At 46.2% G+C, this 22898-nt stretch overlaps 2 protein-coding genes across 2 annotated transcripts in view; one reads left to right on the top strand and one right to left on the bottom strand.

Moving 5' to 3' along the window:
* The first annotated feature begins 601 nt into the window (after nucleotides 1-601).
* Nucleotides 602-17836, top strand: LOC113487144 (myeloperoxidase-like). The gene is made up of 13 exons (XM_026861558.1): nucleotides 602-680; nucleotides 1307-1403; nucleotides 2262-2437; nucleotides 3069-3192; nucleotides 5096-5225; nucleotides 9020-9220; nucleotides 9316-9631; nucleotides 10740-10900; nucleotides 11282-11534; nucleotides 13684-13854; nucleotides 14676-14913; nucleotides 15437-15654; nucleotides 17001-17836. Exons 3-13 carry the CDS (start codon nucleotides 2299-2301, stop codon nucleotides 17039-17041), a joined length of 1992 nt encoding a protein of 663 aa, XP_026717359.1. The 5' UTR covers nucleotides 602-680; nucleotides 1307-1403; nucleotides 2262-2298; the 3' UTR covers nucleotides 17042-17836.
* An 892-nt stretch (nucleotides 17837-18728) lies between these two features.
* AGPAT1 (1-acylglycerol-3-phosphate O-acyltransferase 1) overlaps nucleotides 18729-22898 on the bottom strand; it is a 7542-nt gene continuing 3372 nt past the window's right edge. Inside the window, exons 4-6 of the mRNA XM_026861642.1 lie at nucleotides 22088-22183; nucleotides 21510-21582; nucleotides 18729-19200 (exon numbers count right to left, since the gene is read on the bottom strand). Coding sequence (XP_026717443.1) covers nucleotides 19052-19200; nucleotides 21510-21582; nucleotides 22088-22183 — 318 coding nt within the window. The 3' untranslated portion in view covers nucleotides 18729-19051. The remainder of the gene's footprint in view (nucleotides 19201-21509; nucleotides 21583-22087; nucleotides 22184-22898) is intronic.

The following is a 22898-nucleotide window of genomic DNA, read 5'->3' as shown; positions in this document are numbered from 1 at the left end:
TATATCTAATTGTAACCTTTTGGCTAAAGATCTTTCAGGGAGGGCACTGTGCTGTTGTATGTAACACTGGTGAGAACAGATGATACACATTTCTAATGTTGATGTAAGAAAGGAATAGACAAATTCCAGGGAGCATCAAGAAGACTAATAGAAGTCGTTGAAGGCTGGAGGACCAGTGCTAGACATAGCAGCTTGTTTTGCTCAGTAACAAGACAGAGGGGGCAGAGAGGGATGTGTTGTCTAACCTCCTTTACACCAGCCTCCTGAGAAGGACCCTCCCGACGGCAGGACACCAAGGCACTGCCCATGCACTTTCCCAATAGTCTCCATCACTGAAGCCTGGACCGTACTTGTCTGCCTCCTCCTTGGCACTTAGTCCAGTTTACTGGATGTCCCACACCAATGGGATGTCCCTGTGTCCGTCCAACACCTACAGCTACAGCCCTTGCCAGCCAGAGTCCCACTTAACAGACCCGGTCAGAGGTGTGCTGTATTTTATTCCTGGATCCTGACAGAAATGGTCAAACCAAACCTGTCAATCTTTTCTGATGTTTCAGTGAAGCCCTGCCCATTCATATGTTTTATGTTGCATTTCTCTCTAGGCGTAAACCTAAGAATTACTCTCTTAGGATCCGTCATTACTCTCTACTTAGTCGGGGCAAAGGACTCCTCATTAAACAGTAAGTTTCTGTTTCTTCTTTGGCTGCTACTGTGCTTGAAAGGGCGTGAAGCATCAGTCTGAGTTCCTAGTTAGATATAGCTCCAATATGAATTCGAAATATCCTGTAGATTGGCCCACTAACAGTGAAGTCAATACCTAATAAACTTGTCTAAGGAAGATGCCTATTTAACCAGTGGGTCTTCCAAGCACCTGATCATAATTTTATGACAGGGAAAGTGAGTCACATATCATATATTTGGCTGCTTCTATGCATTTCCCTTCTTACGGGGAAGAATAGCTTCAAAAAGAAGTGTGAAGAATAACTCTCCAAAAGCCTCTCAAAGCCATCAGAGCCAATTCTGTGAAATGGAAAATAAGCTACTGCTTTACAACCACTGCTTGTCCTGTGACTTTCAGGACCTCAGTAATGGGATGAAGCAGATGAGCAGGAGAAGCACAGATAAAGGTATCCAGGTAGCACTAAACACACAGCAGGAACTGCATGTAAAGCCAATCGGTGCACCTCAGCACCCAGCGGTGGGGTGGGATGTGTAGCTCCTGGTGTACATTACAAAGTATCCTCAATACATGCTTTTCTCTCTCTTTTTTTTTTTTTTTTTTTTTTTTTTTTTTTTTTTTTTTTAGAAGAGGACTTGTGGGCTTTATCAGACTCATCTCTTCTGAGCAGCATTAGTGAGGCCAGGCAGCTGGTAGACACAGCGTATTTACATGCCCGAAAAAGGTAAGTCCTTTTTGCATGAGGGCCACAACATTATAAGGAAATAAGAGAAAATATATGTGTGTTTCTTCTGTTTCCCAATGTGTATTTATCATGGAGACGCCTTTGATCAGGGGCTCTCCCTGTCATAGTTTGGAGAGGTGCTTTTGTCCGCTTGGGCAGGATTGTCCTGTCTCAGTCCCAGGGCCACCCTGTCACCTGCAGCTATTGCCTCCTCACCTGCACTGCCACAGGCACCTCTCGGTACTCCGCAGTGGTATGGGCACACTGGACACCTGTTGAGTCCTCTCCTGCCTGCTGAAGTTCTGCCCCTCTCTGGAAGGACCTCAGCTGAGCAGGTGACCACCCTGTCAGAAATAAGTCTCAGCAGAAAGTCAAACCCCAGGTATCCCTCTATGTGTTGTCCCAACAGGCTGGTTCCTGGCATCAGGATGCTTTGGGGAGGAGTCTCTCTCCACCCACCCTACAGGAGGTTTTTCTTTGTGCAAGAAAGAGCCATGGAACTTGGAAGAGATGGAACAGGGCCAAGGTTGTCTCTGTATCCACAGGATATATCTTGTGATGTAGGAAATGTAACATTTTATCCAGTCACTGAATAAGGGTTTTCCACTGTGTTTTCATGTGATGTAACAAAATTTATTGTGACAAGGACATAATGGAAACTTGAAGGGGATCATAGTGATCTGGTTTCCAAAATCTGTCTGAGATAATGTGCAAAGCCGGTGAGCAGTCAGCTTGTCCTAGGTGAGCAGAGCCTGCCTGGGACCCAGCAGTGTTGTCATGTCTAAGTACACCCGGCCTAGCATGACAGTGGAGGTCTGATTGCAGAGAAGGTGCTTCATGAGACTCTTTTATATTCAGCTTAAAGAGAAACCTAGAGGAAAAAGTTGCCAACCCAATGAATTTCCTGAAGCACTTAAAGGACCCAGTAGGAAGAACCAGATCTGCAGTTCGTGCTGCTGATTACTTGGAAACTACTTTGAAACTCCTCAAAATAAAGCTGCATCTGTCCGGGAAATGGAGATCCAATGTTACAGGTAAAGTGGTTTTAGGCCAAAATGTCTTAGAAACTGCTAAGAGCAGAAAATTTACCACAGCAGGAATGTCAGAGAGCAGCTCTGCTGTGATCCAAACAACTGGCGATAAAACCCTTCCCTGCAACAGCCCCAGGTGAATCAACTTTAAACATGCTCAGAGACAGCCCAGCCCAGCCGGTGTTTTGTTCATCATATTTGACAGTGCCTATCTCATATCTTTGAAGATAAAAGTGGCCTAACAGTGTGATAAACCTGGGACAAAATGGGCTGAATGCTAGGAGACTCTGCTGAGAAGAGAAATCCATCTTCCACTTGTAGTCCTCACACCCACCTGCCCAGGTTGTACCGCTCTGCGTGCTCATAATTTTGTTCCCAGTCTAGGGTAAAACGTTGCTGGTGATGATGCTCCCCGTATTCCCCTGGAAAGTTTTTTCCATGCCAGCCCAGTTTCCCTAGCCCAGAGGTGAGAGCTGATCCACAAAAGGGTTTAGGTACCAAATTAACAATTCAAATCCATATGTTATATATCCACAGCTCTGACTCAGCTGAGTCAAATGTTGACCAAGAATACCAAAAAGTTAAAGTAAAAATGAGTAAGAGCAGATGTTATTTTGCGTGGTTTCTCTTGCAGACCTACTAGACAGAAAACAGAAGGAGGTGATTTCCAAAGAAACTGGGTGTGACTATCAGATTCGTTCCATTAAATGCCCAAACCATGACATTTACCGGACCATTACTGGGGAGTGTAACAACAGGTAGGATTTGCATGTGGACAAGGAGAGTCTCAAGTGTGTAGTTTGACCCTGAATAGTTGTCTTAAGGTCATTTGTGTAAGTACCTTTCAACAGGGCAAGAAGAGTGAAATGCTCATTTTAGTGATACCTATAACAGATGTTTCATTTCTACATATGCCTGGTAGGAAAAAGATGTCCTTTCTTGAAAACTTCAGATTTGAGCCCATTGCCCTCCATGTGCTGCTTTGGATGAAGGAAGGGACATCTTGGGGTGAGGGGAGGTGAAAAGTTGAGAAAAACAGATTTTGGGGCTATGGCAGCCAGCCTCTCACTCAGGTTGAGGCTCCAGGAAATCACCCCTCCACCCTTTCGTAACATGGATGATAGTAATTTCCCCAGGCTGGTTCATATGAAAACATTCAGCTGTCAACATATCTGTGTGGCGACTGCTGTGATGCGTAAGGATGGAAAGTAAATAAGACTTTCATTCTTGGCTCTTCTCTCTTCATGTATTGTGTATCCTTAATCTAAAACAATGAGCTTTTTGCACATCGCTTCCCTCCTGGTTCAAACCTGGGATCATACATTTATTTATTTCCTTGTTAGCTTTTCTATTGACCAGAAGATGGAAAAATTTCTAGCCTAATACTTGGAAGTCAAGGCTTGCTGTCCTGTTCTGCCATAGATTTGCTGCCTGGTGTGTCAACTCCAGCCCCAAAGTCTGAGCGGGACTTGCATCTGATGTGCATCTGGCATGAAAAAGATGTGCCAGATGTGAAGACATAGTGCAACTCTGCATCACGCGTGCAGGGAGGTCACACTCATGGTGCTAGTGCTACAGTCAGCCTGTACCTTTACCCACAGACTCCAGATCCTTCTCCCCCGGACAGCAGTGTCTGTGTTAACTTTTAGTCTCGGGGTAGGGTTGTCCTTGGGGTTGCTAGTCTAGTGGGCTGCTGGTGAGATAATGAGGCACTCAGAAGCGAGTGGACTCTGTCATCTGTTAACATTTTTCCAAAGATCTTGCTCAGCTTGAGACATACACCATGAGATAACACTTGAATACTTTGCAAAAATATGCCTGCAAAGATAGTGATAGCAATCAAAACAAGAGCTGTGGTGGTACTGGGTTCTTGACATTTGATGGAATTGCTTCAGCAATTGTTCCAGGGCATGCACTTATTTCACAGCAAGCTGCTGTACGTTCTGGGTATACCACTCCTTTTCAGTATAAGCAGGTATTATCATTATTAGCTATAATTATTATTAGGTATTATTTGGTGGATTTGAAGGCTTAAACACAGAAAGTTGCTATACACCAGCTGATATTCAATAACTGGTTTCCCCCAAACAACTTGTGTTTGTGTCATTAGGGCCACAGATCATTGGCTCAATCAGCATTATTGTTTTTCTGAACGAGTATTGCTGAGTTTACTGATTCAAATTCTTCTGAGCTGTACGAGGCAATAAAACAAGTGGCCACAGCTGCAGATTGCAGTTTGAGAGGTTGTGTGGGACATGGGGAAAAACTTCCTGAAGGGGCAGCCTTGGCACAAGTTCCTGCAGACACGAAGGATCTTCATCCTTGGAAGCTTCTAGCCCTCAGCTGGGCAAAGGCACGGCCACCCTGGTCACTGGTGGTGACACTACTAGGAGAGATTTTGTGTGGAGCAGCAGTGGAGACAGAGGTGCTACAGAGATGTAAATGACAAATAAAATTAACATAATGTCATGAGGAATCTTTTCTTAATGTCAAAGAAGTTCATTTTTCTCTGCAGTAATGGTATTATTTAGTTTTCTAGCTATCACCTCTGCTACCGAAGTAATCAGACATGAATTGAAGGGCTGCAAAATGTTAGTCTCTACAAGCCTGTTCACTTCTGAAATCACACCTATGTTTGCTTCTCTTGTTGTGATGTTGCAGAAAACATTCTCATCTGGGCTCCTCGAACCGTGCATTTGCTCGCTGGCTCCCAGCAGCATATGAAGATGGAGTGTCTGTTCCCAGAGGAGCAAGTGAAGGAAAGCTGTACAATGGGTTCCCACTCCCGCTGGTGAGAAATTATTCTTGTCCAGATAACAGTAGTGGACACTGCCCTCACTACATCCATCAGAAATTAAACAGTGGCAACATCTAGAGTGCAAATTGCTTGATCCTTTTCTCTGATCTCAGGTGCTAATTTGAGGCTTGTTTTCCGAGCTAGGGCTTGGGGTGATGTTGTTTTGTTGGAGACAGACATGAGCAAAAAGGTTGTGAAGTTTTGTGTGATTTTGCACAGCAGTTTGTGTGGAAGGGCATGCGGGGAGGGCAGCTCTTCGAAGGAGGGGCATTCCACTGTCTGAGTGGAGAGGCTTGAGGTTCACATAACCCAGTAACGGGGCACCGTGCTGTCACCATCTGCACAGACCGAGCACACTCATCCTGCTCGACCCTCCAGGCAGGATGACGGGCACTCGTCTGAGAACAGAGGCTGCAGCTCTGGCCGGGGGGTCCACACCATCTCCCCAGTGGTGGCCGATGCCTCCACCCAGACAGAGGTGCTGAAGGGAGAGGCTGCCGTGCAGGCCCCAGACTGCGGGAGTGCCCAGAGCTTTCTCCTGGGGCAGGGACGGGCGGCAGACCTGCCTGCAACAGGTGTGCCTGGATGGAGGAGCTCCTGCAGTGGGTGGGTGAGCTGCAGGAGGCGGTGAGAAGGCTGAGGAGCATCAGGGAAGCTGAGGAAGAGTTAGATACCTGGTGCCAAGCACAGTCTGCAGTGGACCCCCACAGCCCACGGCCAAACTGCCAAAAGGTCCCTTACCAGCACACGCAGAAGGGAGGAGAGCGACTGATGCAGAAGAATGGAAGCTTGCAACGGCAAGGACCTGCAGGAGGCAGAATCTTACCCGGAAACCTGAGATGCCCTTGCAAGCACCACTTCAATGCTCTGCAGGTGAAGAAGGAAAGACCTGTCACATCAGGAGCAGCCCAATCTGCTCACTGTATAACAAGCAGCACAACTCAGGAAAGGTGACAGGTGATGGTTGTGGGTGACTCTCTTCTGAGAGGTACGGAGGCACCATCAGCCATCCTGACACACTCTGGAGAGGCATGCTGCTTACTGGGGGCTCGTGTCAGGGATGTGACCAAGAGACTGCTGAGCCTCGCACATCCACTGACTGTTGTTACCTGTTGCTGTTGTTTCACACAAGCACCAGTGATCCAGCCAGCAGCAGTCTGAGGAGTATCAAGAAGGACTACAGAGCCCTGGGAGTGGTGGTGAGTGACTCTGGAGCATAGGTAGTTTTTTCTTCAGTCCTCCTGGTCAGAGGGAAGGGGTTTGAAAGGGCCAGTTGGATCTGGTGAATCAACAATTGATTATGGGACTGGTGCCACAGCCAGGGGTTCAGCTACTTAGACCATGGGACTTGCTTTGAGAAGCCTGGCCTACACGGGGCTGGTGGGTCCATCTGTCAGAGAAGGGGAAGAGCATCTTGGCCATAGGCTTGCCAAGCTGGTGAAGGGGGCTTTAAACTAAAGTTGCCAGGGGAGGGGAACCTCAACCCATCCCACTCATACCAGTTTGATGCCCGTGCCAGCAATAGATGCCCGGATCCAGGACAGGGGTCACAGGGCAGCAGGAGAGCACCTAGAGAGCAGCACAAAGGAATTCCAGCCAGTAAGTCAGTTCATGGGGCACAACTTAAACACCTCTATACAAATGCACATAGTGTGGAGAATAAACAAGAGGTGTTAGAGACGTGTGCACGCCTGCAGGACTGTGATCTTACTGGTATCACAGAGACTTGGTGGGATGGCTCCTATGACTGGACTGTTGGAATGGAAGGATACCAGCTCTTCAGGAAGGACAGGAAGGGGAGATGAGCAGGGGGGGCTGCCCTCTAGGTCAATGGCCAGCTGGAGTGCATGGAGCTCCACCTGGGAATGGATGAGGAGCAGACCACAAGCTTATGGGTCATGATTAAAGAGAGGGCAGGAGAAGGTGATGTTATAGTGGGGATCTGCTACAGGCTGCCCGACCAGGAAGATCTTCTATAGACAGATAGGAGCAGCCTCATGTTCACAAGTCATGGTCCTCATGGGGGACTTCAACCACACTGATACTTGTTGGAGGAACAACACATCAGGGCATAAGTAGTCCAGGAGGTTCCTAGAATGAGTGGATGACAACTTCTCCAAATGATGGAGAAGCCAATGAGGAGACGTGCTATGCTGAAACTTGTTCTCACCAACAAGGAGCCACTGGGGAATGTGAAGCTCAAGGGCAGCCTTGGTTGCAGTGACCATGAAACAGTGGAGTTCAAGATCCTTGGGGCAGCAAGGAGGGTGCACAGCAAGCTCACTACCCTCGCCTGCTTTCCTGAAAGCAGCAGACTTTTGTCTCTTCAGGGATCTGCTTAGTAGAGGACCATGGGATAAAGCCGTGGAGGGAAGAGAGGCCCAAGAAAGCTGGTTAATATTCAAGGATCACCACCTCCAAGATCAGGAACGATGCATTCCAACAAAGAGGAAGTTGGGTAAGAACGCCAGGAGTCTTGCATGGATGATCAAGGAGCTCCTGGTTAAGCTCAGACACAAAAAGGAAGCCTACGGAGAGTGGAAGCAAGGACAAGTAGCCTGAGAGGAATACAGAGAAACTGCCCAAGTTAGGATGGCCAAAGCCCTGGATAGAATTAAATCTGGCCAGGGAATCAAGGGCAACAAGAAAAACTTCTACAGGTATGTTGGTGATAAAAGGAAGACTATGGAAAATGTGGGCCCTCTCTGGAAGGAAACGGGAGACCTGGTAATCTGGGATATGAAGAAGGCTGAGCTACTCAATGAATTTTTTGCTTCAGTCTTCACTGGCAAGTGCTCTAGGCACACCACCCAAGTTACAGAAGGCAAAGGCAGGGACTGGGAGAATGAAGGACCACCCACTGTCGGAGAAAACCAGATTTGAGACCATCTAAGGAACATGAAGGTGCACAAGTCCATGGGACATGATGAGATGCATCCACAGGTCCTAAGAGAACTGCTGGCTGAAGTGGCTCAGCCACTATCCATCATATCTGAGAAGTCATGGCAGTCTGGTGAAGTTCCTGCTGACTGGAAAAGGGGAAGAGAAGGCTCTGGGCAGACCTTATAGAGGCCTTCCAGTACTTAAAGGGGGCTACAGGAAAGCTGGGGAGGGACTCTATTGGGGGTGTAGGGATAAAACAAGGGTAACAGTTTAAAACTGAAAGAGGGTAGATTTAGATTATATGTAAGGAAGAAATTCTTTAATGTGAGGGTGGTGAGACACTGGAACGGGTTGACTTCCCTGGAAGGGTTCAAGGCCAGGTTGGACGGGGCTTTGAGCAACCTGGGCTAGTGGAAGGTGTCTCTGCTCATGGCAGGGGGGTTGGAACTAAATGATGTTTAGGGTCCCTTCCAACCCAAACCATTCTATGATTCTATGAAAACTTCACTAAGCAAAGCATAGATAACATAACCTTTTTAGAAGTGTGCACCCCAAGGTTTGATGCAGACAGCACCACCGATACACCGGGATGTTTATACAAACCTTGGATGTTCCTCAGCCAGCTTCTTGACTTTCTGGCTGTGTGCACGTACATCAGCTTCAGCCATAAGCGGCTTTCCATGAAGCTGGGTTTGGTTGAATGGCTGTGGAGTCAAAAGGGTGCTACTTATCAGATCTGTTTTGATAGACCTGGGGCATGGCATGGGTCTGTTTAATGCCATAATTAACTCTTATGAGCTTATCTAAGATCGTCTTATGCATGATCTTATAGTGGGTATTGTACTGAGAGGTGAGTTCACTGCGGTAGAGATGGTCGCACACACTTTCACTTTGATTTTCTGCAGGTTCGAAAAGTGTCAAATGAAATTGCTCACACAGCCAACGAGAATATCACTCAAGATCAAGAGCTCTCTCTTGTCTTCATGCATTGGGGCCAGTGGGTCAATCACGACATAGATTTAACCCCTTCCAGCGGTGCAGGATTTAGTCCAGAGCTTCACTGCGAGACCGATTGTGCCTTCAAGTCGCCTTGCTTCCCAATTAAGGTACTCCGACTTTCATTCCATCCCACGCTATCTTAAGACAGTAAAAATAAACCCACATGACTTTCTGAGGCATTGCTTATGTTTGTTTGCTTTAGTTTCCCCCCGATGACCCACGGATGCTGCGGTCAAACTCATGCATGCCATTCATCCAGTCGGCGTCTGTGTGCAATCCCAGGACGTTCACTCGTGAGCAGATCAATGCTGTCAGCTCGTTCATCGACGCCAGCACAGTGTACGGCAGTGAAGACTCTGTGGCAAAGAGTATTAGAAATCAGACAGATCACCTGGGTTTGATGGCTGTGAACCAGAATTTTACTGATGCGGGGCTGGAATTACTGCCCTTTGAGAACAATACAAAAAGTATTTGTGTTCTCACCAATGAGAGCATGAACATCCCCTGTTTTAAAGCAGGTAAGGTGCAACTGTGGAGTAATTTTCAGTGGCCCATAAAGTCAGAAAGGATCATTATGGTCAGGTGTCTCCTTATATTTGTAAGAGGCACTGTCAGACATGTTTGTGTAAGGTGAAAGACAGGGGATCCTCCTATAATTGCTTATTTAAACGGGAAAATTATTTTGTTTTAATTTCCCAAAAAAGTTTCAGCAAATCATCCTCCCTTTAAAAAGTCTTTTCAAAGATGGGAGACATTTTCAGTAGAAAACCCACCAGCATTTAAAACTTCTCAGTGACTTTTTTTCCCCTCTTACCTAGAATTTACCATTCTGTTTTCAACTCAATCAATAATAACAATTAAACACTCTTAATCAATTTAGTTTACTCTCCCTGGTACCACATTCTAAATTTAAAATATTTCAAATAATCCCAAACTACATCAGAAGACAAGTCTAGAAGTTTGTCTGAAATGTAAAGAAACTAACGACTCAAAACAGAGAACTTATTAAAATGGAAAGTGATCCATCATAGGCACAACAGTTAAAAAAACCCCAAACCCTAAAGATGTGAGGTTTGCAAAGTCAATCATAAGAGTATAGAGTGTTCCCATTGCACATTATTTTCTCATTCCCTGCACACGAGAAGAGCTCCTTGCTGAGTGAGGAGATTTTTCCATCAGCTATCAGAGACTTCACTTCATTCCCTCCAGTTTTCTTCCAGCATCTCTGCTGAAGGCACATTCACAGACTTCTCAGATGACTTTACAACTTGAGTGAACTGAAGCAAATCTTTAAAACCTTTTATCACAGCACTGATATAAAAGAAGATCATATCCTTGAGGTACAAAAGGAAGGCAGATGATATTTTTTAATGCTTCATGACCACTTGCATTATAGTTTAAATTACCCAAAGCCTCTTCTACAATGGTTTTAAATAAATGGTTGGACAGAGAATGTTTTGTCTGTGCTGGAAACTTCTGGCATGAATGATGACTGTTCAGAGGCTTAACCATGAGCATTACTGCCAGTAACACTGACTATCAGTTGTTACCTGTCTGTCCTAACACAAAAACCTGCTGCTGAAATAAAATCAATTGACAAAATTTCTAAAATATTTTCATTTGTAGGTGACAAACGTGTAACTGAAAACCTGGGGCTGTCTGCACTGCACACTGTCTTCCTACGAGAGCACAACCGCCTGGTTTCAGAGCTGAGGAAACTAAATCCTCACTGGGATGGAGAAAAGCTTTACCAAGAGAGTCGAAAAATTGTAGTTGCCATAATCCAGGTACTGATCACTGCTCGCTGTTTATCATCTGCATGCTTAGGAATGGTTTTTCCTCCAGGAAAAGGAGGAAAATCATGGTTTGCAGATCTAGTGGAGTTATTTGTGGGAGTCAAAAATTGTGAATAAGGATGGTCCATCTGAGATACTATGGGCATCCAGAGCTTTTTAATTTATTATTTTACCAATTTATCAATTATTTGTTATATTAAATATTTTCAATATATTATGTCAGATTTGTAACCATTGCTACAGCTCTTTTTTCTGAAGATCTTAATGAACTCTACTACACAATGGAGAGTCCATATTCATGCTCTGCACTTCACTTTAATGGCATTTCTACTACAGCTGCTGACAACTTGCTCTGCTTTTGTGCTTTTTCAGATGATAACATACAGAGATTACCTCCCACTTCTGCTTGCAGAGGAGACCAGCAAATGGATCCCTTCATACAGTGGCTACAATGAGAATGTGGATCCTACAATTTCAAATGTTTTTTCCCTGGCTTTCCGATTTGGTCATGTGTCAGTACGGCCATTTGTATCCCGCTTGGATGACAGTTTCCAACCTTTGGGTTCATTCTCCAATGTCCCTCTTCATTTGACCTTTTGTGCTCCATGGAGAATTATAATGGAAGGTAAGAATGTGGGGCAGCCAGCAATCCTGGTCTGGTCCTGAAGCAGACACTCGGGTGGAGGTCAGCTGGTAAGACACACGAGCCTGGACTCCAAAACCTGCTTTAGTTCCATTTATTTAACTGGCCTCACACAACTTACAGTGCCATTCAGCTTGGAAGGTGCTCATGACACGTCTACCCAAGGGGCTGCGAACAAATCAGTGCTCTGCTAAATGTGGGGCAGCAGGACAGCCCTGCAAAATTGTTACTAAACACAGCCTAACACTGATTCTGCATTGTACCCAGGCAAAGGAGCCCGGCCAAAACCTGCCTGCTGTTACACACCAAGCACCAACTCCTGCAGAAACAGCTACATAGGAGCAGGATTTTTTTCATCAGAACATATAGTTCTGCAGCTTCTTTTGCACAGTTTTTCAGTGTTGTCTTCCTCAGATCATTGCACAATAATTGCATTCATATTCTGAATATCCCAGTAAATAACTAGAATATGTAACAGATTAAACCTCCTTCTCAGGTTGCCATACATCTCTCAGATTAGAAAGATCCAACAGTGTGAGTGTTGCGCATTCACTGACAGTGCAACTGCTCGTGCTGTTCCAGGAGGTATGAGACTCATGGTGCCAAATGTCAGATAACCAAAATTTAGATCAATCTAAGCTATTCTATCACCCTATAATTAACAGGCATTGCCAGAGGGTGATGCATGCGGTTTAACTGATCTAAGATGGCATAATTGCTTCCTAGTGATGGCCATCTCTCTTCATGACTCTAAAGAGAGTTGTTGGATCCTGCACTTATCTGGCTGATAACTACAGACCTGAATCTTTCTAAGGAAGACAAATGTCTCTTCCAAAGTGAGTTATCTAAATAACCTCATGAAGTTCAACAAAGCCAGGTGCAAGGTCCTGCACATGAGTCGAGGTAATCCCAAGCACAAATACAGTGGATTGAGAGCAGCCCTGCGGAGAAGAGCTTGGGGTTATTGGTGGATGGAAAACTGACTGACCCAGCAATGTGCGCTCACAGTCCAGAAAGACAACCATGTCCTAGGCTGCACCAGGAGAAGTGTAGCCAGCAGGTTGAGGGAGGGGATTCTCCCCTTCTACTCTGCTCTCATGAGACCCCACCTGGAGTCCTGTGTTCAGCTCTGGGGGCACCAACAGCAGAATGATGTGGGTGGGTGCAGAGGAGAGCATGAAGATGATGGAGCACCTCCCCTGTGAGGACAGGCTGAGAGAGTTGGGGTTGCCCGGAGAAGAAAAGGCTCTGAGGTGACCTTATAGTGGCCTTCCAGTACTTAAAATGAGCTACAGGAAAGGGGCGGGGGGACGACTCTATTGGGGGTGTAGCGATAGCATGAGGGGTAACAGTTTTAAACTGAAAGAGCATAGATTTAGGTTAGATATAAGGAAGACATTTTTAAATGTGAGGTCAGTGAGACACTGGAACAGGTTGACCTCCCTGGAACGGCTCAAGGCCAGGTTGGACGGGGTTTTGAGCAACCTGGGCCAGTGGAAGGTGTCTCTGCTCATGGCAGGGGGGGTTGGAACTAAAGGATATTTAGGGTCCCTTCCAACCCAAACCATTCTATGATTCTATGAATTGTGGAGAACATACCAAAATACACATGTGCAGCCAATTTTCCTTTGTTTTCCTAATACTCTATTCTTAATGGCTATGAAAAAGACATAGACAGACATGAATTTATTGTATCCTTTCATGTAATGGTTTAATAAATATTTGTCAATTAATAGCTAACTATAAACAAAACCAATTGCAAAACCTAAAGCTTGGACAGAACCCCACGTGTCAGTACATGCTGGGCACTGACAGGCTAAGGAGCAGTTTTGCAGAAAGGGACTTGGAGATCCTGGTGGACAGCAAGTGGATTTAGGGCTGTGGAAGGGAAGGCTGAGTGATGGGGAGCGGTGGGGAATCTAGTTACTAAAGGGAGGTCTCATTTACTGGCATATGCAGATATGTACATATGCACTAGCATATGTTGAAATGGAAATATGGAGCTAGGTAAACTCCACGCAGCCCAGAGTAGAAAAGACATCTAATGCAGCACTGTTTCAGCTGCACAAAAGGGAACATCAAAGCTGCAACTTGGTACAAAAAGTCTTTTCTTGATTTGCGATGAATGCAGGTGGCATTGACCCACTGATACGGGGAATGGTAGTTGATCATGCAAAACTAATGAAACAGAATCAACTGCTTGTTGAGGAGCTCCAGAACCACCTTTTTGAACAGACAGAGGTAATGGGTCTGGATCTAGCAGCCCTGAACATGCAACGGGGAAGAGACCATGGCCTTCCAGGTAAGGAGACACATCCTGTGAACAACACTCTTTTTTATTCTGCTGTTTATAGTTCCACGAATGTTCTAAGCTTTTTCCGTACCTATGGGGAGAAACTGTACCTTGATTTGAGGGCAAAGGATGGATGGACAGTCAAGCTCAGAGAAGAAAGTCTCTATTATACAGATTTTTTTGAGAGAGATTTAAGACGGGGACAAAAGTCTTGGAAAGCAGAGATGATACTTGGGATAATGTAATAAAGAGGGGTAGGAACAGTGGTGTATTGCAAAGAGAGAGAATGTGGGGTAGGGAAGGTACAGATGCAAATAACCAAGTTCAACTTTCACATGGGCTAGACAGACCACCTGTGCTTTGTTCTTTGCCTATCAGTGCTTATTTTGTGTCTTCAGACAACCCAGAGCTCTGAGCAGAAGTGGCTTGCACCCACACGTATGATAGCCCTCAGGTGCTGGAGAACAATGGGTTAAACACAACCTAATGTTGCTGTTTCTAGGACTTTGATCCTAGAAATGTTGCCTCCCAAAACTTCAAGGAGTGGTGCGTTCACCCTCAGCACTAGGTGGCTCTAACGAACAGCATGCGATGAATCTGTGGTCACATGCAAAGGCAACCCAAATTGTTACTTCACTGTGTGCGTACAAAAAGAACTTTGAAAAGATGGCATTTGTTGTGTGACTGTCTAGAAAATAATGTCTTCCAGATCCTTTAGGCCATGAGAAGAAACAGATGTTGCTCATGTGTCAAGCGGTCTGTTTAGCTCCCAAGCCTAGGCAGATGGCAGGGAAACAGGTCCTGATCAGCTGCTGCTCCTGCTTTTGCAGGTTACAATGCCTGGAGGCGCTTCTGTGGGCTCTCCCAGCCTCAAAACATAGATGAATTCTCTGAGGTGCTAGGCAATTCCAAACTGGCCAAGAAGTTCATGGAGTTGTATGGGACACCAGACAATATTGACCTCTGGATTGGGGCAGTCGCAGAGCCCTTAATTCCTCAGGGCAGAGTTGGACCCCTCCTGGCCTGTATCATCGGCACCCAGTTCAGGAACCTGCGTGATGGGGACAGGTAGGTAGCTCTGAGAGCAAACATCCTCCATGGCATTTATTATGGGAAAAGATGCTGACATTCCATGCAACATTCAGCCCGTCTTCAACACATCAGTGAGTGCTCCCTGCAAGGCTCACATCTTGATTTTAACCCAGTTGCCAAAGGACTCCTTTTTACAGTCCATTCCTACAGACCCATGCAGCTGGGGAGCACCAGCTCCAGGCCATGGGTGATCTGCAGTAGTCTCTGCCTGAGGTGACATTTGGTCTCAGGGTTACAAAAGGGGAGGATCAGTCCCTGCATCCCAGCAGCCTGGCGATGCTGCGTGGAAGGGGCAGGCTCTTTGCACTGGCAGATGAGTGGCAGAATCCAGACCTGGCCACACTGAAGACACCTCACCTCAGAGGGCTCTGCCTGCTGCCTGCTGAATCGAGGTGGATATGAGCAGAGACTCACCTTGGTCAGATTCCCTTCTTGGCAAGTAACCATCACTAAATGACTTCAAGAAGACTTTAACCTGCTTCTGAAAATATCATTGCAGATTCTGGTGGGAGAAACCAGGAGTTTTCACTCCGCAGCAGTTGCATGCACTGAGAAAAATCTCACTGTCGACGGTGATCTGTGATAATACTCATATCAAAAATATACCCAGGGATGTGTTCAAGGTCAACAGTTATCCTGAGAACTTTGTTGACTGCCATGAGATCGACACGCTTGACCTCTCACCCTGGAAAGATAAGCCTGAGAGTGTCACAAAAGGTATGCAGTTGTCTAATGTCTGCCAAAGATAATAAATGCCCTGCAAGGTCAGACTTTTCCATGCCTAAGAAAATAAAAGAATTAAGGTCATCACAGTGACTCTATCCCCAAAAAGACCTTGGCCGTCATTTCAGCCCCACTCAGACACCACTGGAGGCAGAGGTGCTGTTAGTCTAGTCTCCTTGCAAGCCATCACCCATCATCCCTTACTAACCTGACTCTTCCCCTTCAACTTGATGGGAAATCCCTGAAAATCCAGTCTGTTATGGCCCTTGTGAATGTGTCCTTCTCTAAATACCTTATTCCGGGACAACTGGAGTCTTACTTCACAGGAAGGGTGTCCATGAAGAAATCAATTAGAATTAGCCAAGATGATCCAAATTCTTAGTCTGCTGCTCCAAGCTCCTGCCGTCCCCTTGCCTTCCTTAAAGCTTTAAAGCATTTTAAGGTACAACTGGAGTTGTTTTGATGCTGTATGGCCTAACATACCAGTAGTTTAACACACAAAGATTCTGATACATCCTGAAAGACAATGTCTTCATATAAGAGATGTGGACACTATCTGTGTCCTATTGATATGCTTTTGGCGAGAGTTCTCCCAGTTGAAAGTGATGTAGGGAGAAGAGACTTGCAGAAGACAGGTATGACGTGAGCAGAATGGACTGGATGGGATATTTTCCTTCTGTCAACCCATTTATAGATGAACACAATACCTGGGATCACCTGCTCTGTCATTCTGCAAGGCACAGACCACAAAGCATCTCCATGCAGTTCCTGTACTGAGTTTGATAAACGCTATTTGAGAGTCACTGTTGTTTAAGAAAGAGGTTTGCACTTGATGTAAAGGCTAAATTATGGTGACTTCACCCCATTCTTCAGGAACTGAATCTGCTGATGCTCACCTTCTCCCTAAACAATAAAGGCTTCCTGATTTCTTTTATTACCTTAGTCTTATGGTCACTAGAATTCACTGAGCTGCTCTCTGTGGCTCTTTTATCATCAGGCTGGGAGGAAGCTGAACTGTGTTTGCATAACCCAAAGACAGTGAAATTCCAGGGTGTTAAAAAGCAACTGCTAAAAATTTAATCTCTTCAAGTGTCAAGAAATTGCCCCAAAAGCACTCATCCAAAGGGCTGTCTGATGTTAGGGTCACAGAAGGTAAGTTTGATGAGGCTGGAAGCACCAAGGTGTCTCAGAGGTACAAGAATACAGGTGTGACCTGGCACTCAGTTACCCGTTCACCAATGACTATTGTGAGCTACAGAGACAAATAAAAATGTGGGGAGAATTATTGTGTCCCAGAAAGACCTTCTGCCTCTTAGTAGCTTTTTCTGCTTCATTGACAGTTTCTAATCCTGCTCATCAGACCAGCATTGGAAACTCCTAATGGTGGCACTGAACTGCTCTTGGGAAGCTGCTGCTTGTACGTCCTGCTCAGCTGACCGCTGTCAACTGAACCTCAGCACATGTTTCCCCAGAGAGGAGCTCAAGACTATGTCTACTGTTTTATTTGCTGTACTGTGGTTTTTATATCATTTATTTGTAAAAGCTTCCAGTAATGTAAGTCTTCAGATGGAAGGGTAATGACATTTTAGTGTCTGTTGCCCTAAAAAAATGTTCAGAGGTGTGCAAGACTTGGTTAGGTGCTGGATGATTTATGACTCCCTAAAGGCACAATCAAGACAAATTTTTTACTTCCCATCCTGAATGAGTGTCAAATCTGGAGGCTGGTGTGCTTGCATTTCAAAATCAAACTCCTTATCCCTTGTACCTGCTCAGAAATTAGCAAATTCATGTAATCTTGCTCAAAACTTTCCTTATCTCCTTCTTGGTTTGCACCACAACATAAACTGTTTAGGCTGTTTCTAATTAGCAGTGAGAGTTCAGACTCTGGAGAATGGCCGGTGCATCTTGAAGCCTAGAGACATCTTGTGTTTAAATCCTGTAGTGAACATGTATTAGTTTGGCTGTGCTGGGCAGTAATAAAATACATTGTATGTGCTAATCTACATTTGGCATCAGTTTTGGTATGTCAAGCATGTGGCCAAAACATTCTTTGGCTATGATTCATAGCTAAATGTATCAACATGAAAAAGCAAACTATAAACTGGTGGTATATAAACCATGAGCATTAGGGCTAAAAATTAGTAATCTGTCTGGGATGATCACTCTCAAGATCCTATTAAATCAATAAATACATGTAAAAATCATATTAAGTTTCCCTCTCTCCTTGGCACAACTGGGAGGGAAGGAAGGGACTAGAAGCAAGAAGGCAGCAGCCTACGGTTGAGTGAAATTTGTGGGTGGAGTAGGTGTCTCTGATGAGGACTAATGAAGGGGATGCTTGGTAAAATCTCACGGCTACAGCACCAGCACTTTGCCATGTCGGGGGGTGCTGGCAAGTCATGCCCATGTGAGCCCAGTGCCCCGTGCTCTCCACCCATGCCCTGGGGCCCCAGGTGAGCGATGGAGCTTGGGGACCATGCTACTTCATGAGACCCCAGCGTGTGGGGAACAGGGAAAGGCTGTGGTGGCCCTGGCCAGAGGAAGGCAAGACACAGAAGACAGGACAAAACCAGGCAGTATTCAGAAATCAGGAGCTGCAGTTCCCAGAGTGCATTTGAGTTGAAAAATATATAGGTTGTGTTAAAAATTATGAGGTTATCAGGGCACAGCAAGGATGTTAAGGAACACGTTTCTGCTGTTTGCCTCTGCTTTTGGAGTCCCCAGGCATATTCCCCTCACACATTCAAGATCTGCCCAAATACTGAAAGCAAAATCTTGCGCTACTTAAAAGGAAAGCTAAGAAAAACAAAGAAACACCCAACACCTGCAGACACCTGCAAGGTCTTTAATCCCCCTCACCCAAGGCTGCCCTGGCTTTCCCCTCTCGTGGCAGAGGTACCTCTCAAGGCGTCCCCGCTGAAAGAGGCAGGAGACAGTGCCTTCTCCTGGGTGCGCTTCCAGGGGAATGTGGCGGCCCTCAAACCCCAAGACAGCTACTTCCACAGTCAGGATGGTCACAGGCTTGGGATTAATGCCTCCACCTTGTTGGTTTTAAACAGGAAAAGATGCTTATAATCATGTAGCAATGATCACAGGAAGGGTCCAGCTCTGCCTGGGGTCCAGCTGGAGAGAAGTTCTCGGGGTTACAATTACAAAGCAATGTCCAGCTACCCACTGTGCGTCTGTCCGTGCAAGTGGCATAGTTCTCCGGAAGGAACATGGCAACCATTTCATCACCTCCACTTACAAGCTTTTCTTCCTCTGTAGATGTTTTTACTGTCTCTGGTATGTCAGGGTTGCAGTCCATGGTTGTGTCTGCTGCCAGACCTGCCTTCGTTGCCATGCCCTCCCCCTCAGCTGCTACACACAGAGCTGGAGCTGGAAGATAGGATCACTGATGGGAAGCCCCATTTGTTGTTCCTGATATCTCCTCATAGGCAGTGAGCATGGAGTTACGGACCTGCTCGATGAGCTTGGGAACATCATCTGGGCCCAGGCCAAGCGTCTCCACTTCTGGCAGGATTTGGATGATACTTTTTCCTGAAAGAGTGAGATAGGATGGCCAGAGAAGGAGAAGAAAATATATGAGTGGTATAGATGAACAAGAGAAGATATAACAGAGAGATCAAGTTAGAAATGAAGGGAAATGCCCCCTTTCACCCACCAACAATGGTGGAGCAACCCAGTCATGTCCCAGATGCACACAGCAAAAACCCAAATCAGACTTTTCCCATCCACAGAGACAATAAAAATCATAAATAGAGAAACAGGTGAATCTCTCCCCAAACATATCCAGTGCAATGATTCATACAGAATAAGTTTTCATAGTGGGAAGACCTCAGGGTCTGTCTAAATCATTGCAAAGAGAATATGTCTGTAATACAACACATGCAAACTGACCATGCTCTGACCTATGTATACCAAATTCAGCAGAGTCCCTCCTTCCAGAAACATGCTTTGGGATGAGATGAACTGCACTCAGGATTCCCTGCTTGGCCCAGGTGTGTCATATTCCTCTTGGGAAAAGCCTAAGCAACGGACTGGTGCAAACAGGAAGAATATACTGGGGAACTGTCACCATACTCTTCTGGTCTTGTGCCCAGTGGCCCTTGTTCTGGCTAGTGGAGACAAGACGCTGCCTGCACAGACACGCACCTGAGGAGCTGAGGAGTGTCTGTGTCATTTTCTAACTTTCTTTCATGCCTTTACATGTGTGCTAGGAAATGAGATCCAGAAGTGTTGCTAGCAGAGCCACACAAAGGAGGCAAAACAGAAGCATAGAGAAGAGCTTCACAAAAGCAGAAGGCATGCTCCCTGCCTGCACATCTTACATCCAAAGCTAGGCCTTTGGTATCTCAGGTATCTCAGACTCCGCTTCTCTTGGTCCTACAGAAAAAGCTGAGTGATGATGGAACTGTGTTTAAAATGTAGGTTTGTTGGGTTATAACAGACTTCCAGCAAGCACCAGCCTTGCTCCATGCATGACAACGCGCACACACCAGACACAGGGATGGGCTTTCCAGAAGTTCATCAGTGTGCCCAGAGCCACTGTGGCCATGGTGAGCTGTCCTGACCCAAGGCTCAGTCTGCTCAATGTGCAGAAATCTTGGCCACATGTAACACATCTTCAGTATCAGCCCTGGCAAAACCTGCAGGTGGGAAAAGGGGGAAGGTCCAGGAAAACTTAATTGTGATTCTTTCTCCAGCAGTAAGGTCCTACCTGCTTAACAGCAATTTGGAAAAGGGCTTAGAGGTTAGCTAACCACAAACTCCCAGGCTGAGAATATTATAAAGACAAATGTACATGCAACAGCCAATAGTTTTTCCTAAAAATCTCCTTTGATGCCCCAGACTCGGCTGGACAAGGCACAGCGCACTCTTCTATATTTAGAGTTGGCCTTACTTAAAGCAAAAGGTTCAGCTGCCTCAGAGATCCCTCCCCATTGCGTTATTCTCTGATTTCCCGGAGCAGTGTTGTATCTTGGTTGCTCAGCTGAGTGAGGGTGTGATGGGGAGGAAGCCGGCTAGACGAGCAGGGCTGCTCATGCTCCTATGGACCCCTGCGCGGGGGAACCCTTCCAGTACCAAAAGGCTTTTGTGTGTGGCCAACAGAGACAGGGTAGACCGGGAAAGATTAATAGAAACAAACATTTCTGTTTATCATTTGCACCACTTTCTCTTTCAGGTGTCTGCCTGCAAGGGAATGACTACACCCAGGCACAAACAATGGGAGGAATGAGAATTTCAAACACAAATCCTCCCCTTAGGAAAGAGCAGGGCTGGCTTCCAGGAGGGTGGAAAGTGGCAGAAGCCACCATTTTGGGGTGGGCGTCAGCAAAGGAAGTGGAGGAACAGGATGGGTTACTTCTTCTCTGTTGAAATTTGAAATTTTCTGCATTTTCCTTCTGAAGCCCAAGACCTGTGTCATTTTATGCCCATAAAATTTTATCAGTGACCAGCAAAAATTTTTGCCGCAATAAATGAATGAAACATGGTAACTGGGAGAAGATACTCTCAGGGTGACTTCTGCTGAGACCTTCGTGTTTGCTTTTGTTTCCCAACTCTCCATGCCCCTGCAGATCCCAGGTAGCATGGAGAGGACCTGCCCCAGGACTCTGCTTCTTTTCCAGGTTCCCTCATATGGGTATTGGGCAAGCTATGAGAAGGGGAGAGGCAAAAGTGATGCTTGAAATCTCCATTCCTTCCCCTCCTGAGAAAGCAGAAACTGCTGTTGTCCGGCTGCTGTCTCCACATCACATGTGGTCCTCTGTCCACCCACCTCATGGCTCCCTCCAGGGACTGAGCTCACACTAACATCCAGCCTGTTCTTTGCCCCAGGTCATCCTCACCTGGTGTAAATCTCTTCTCCTTCTGGCTGTAGAAGTTGTAGTAGGAAGAGATCACTACTGGAATAATGGGCACCTGGAGGGAAGGCAGTCTACAGTGAATCTACAAATTTCCCCATTCCTCCCCCAGAATGAAACTGGTATTCTAAGGTGAATCCCGCACCTTGCTGATAATTATCCCAGTCAGTGCATAGTAGACACGCAGGGGATTATTGGGATGTTTAGATCATTTAACTGTATCACCCAATGTCCTCACTGTTGGCTTTTGCATTTTCATCTCTGTATTTAGGACAACAATTTGTGGGTTGCCAAACCAGTATGTACAGAGGCCTGTTCAGCAGAAACTACACCCACTGATAGGTCCAGGGCTCTTGCCAAGTTTCCCCCACTTTTTTCCCAAGTTGAGTCATGACTGTTTCCCAGAAACAGCCCCTTCTTGCCACCTGCAAGCTCCTCATGGGTTGCTGGATGTGCGCTCAATCCCAAAGGAAGCCAGGGACCAGGAGCTACCTAGCCCTGGTTGCTGGTGGATCATGGTAGGCAAACCAGACCCCAAGGGACAGGAGGAAGGTGGCTCTCACCTGGGCTTTCACAGCCAGCTGGAAGGCCCCACGTTTGAAGGGCAACATGGAGCCACCATGATTGCGAGTTCCTTCTGGGAAGATCAAGACATGGATCTGCAGGAGGGAGAAGATATTAAGATGGAGGGACCTCTGGTTACTATTCTAAGTCACTGCACAGGCATACTCCCCTGGACTGGTCTGTCTGCTCCTGACCATGCAGAGACAGCCTCTTCCTCTACTTCAGCTATCATTTACCATCAGTCCTGGCTGACCAGGGAGGTTCCAACTGATTGGAAATCGGCCAATGTGACGCCCATCTATAAGAAGGATTGCAAGGGTGATCTGGGAAATTACAGGCCTGTCAGCTTGACTTCGGTGCCCGGGAAGCTGATGGAGAAGCTCATCCTAAACACCATCATGCAACACATGAGGGACAACCAGATGTGCAGGCCTAGTCAGCATGGGTTTATGAAAGGCAGGTCCTGCTTGACAGACCTGATCTCCTTCTATGACAGAGTGACTTGCTTATTGGATGAGGGAAAGGCTGTGGATGTAATTTACCTTGACTTTAGCAAGGCTTTTGACACCGTTTCCCACAGCATTCTCCTGGCAAAAATGACAGCTTGAGGCTTGGACAATCACACACTTCGCTGGGTAAAAATCTGGCTGGACGACCGGGCCCAGAGAGTTGTGGTGAAAGGAGTTAAATCCAGCTGGCAGCCGGTCACGAGTGGTGTCCCCCAGGGCTCGATGTTGGGGCCACTCCTGTTTAACATCTTTATTGATGATCTGGACGAGGGGATCGAGGGCACCCTCAGTCAGTTTGCAG

The sequence above is a fragment of the Athene cunicularia genome (assembly GCF_003259725.1).
Source record: "Athene cunicularia isolate RWA chromosome 19 unlocalized genomic scaffold, athCun1 chr19_part1, whole genome shotgun sequence".
NCBI classification, from domain to species: domain Eukaryota; kingdom Metazoa; phylum Chordata; class Aves; order Strigiformes; family Strigidae; genus Athene; species Athene cunicularia.
The sequence above is the reverse complement of the archived record's forward strand: the minus strand, read 5'-3'. Positions and strand labels throughout refer to the sequence as shown.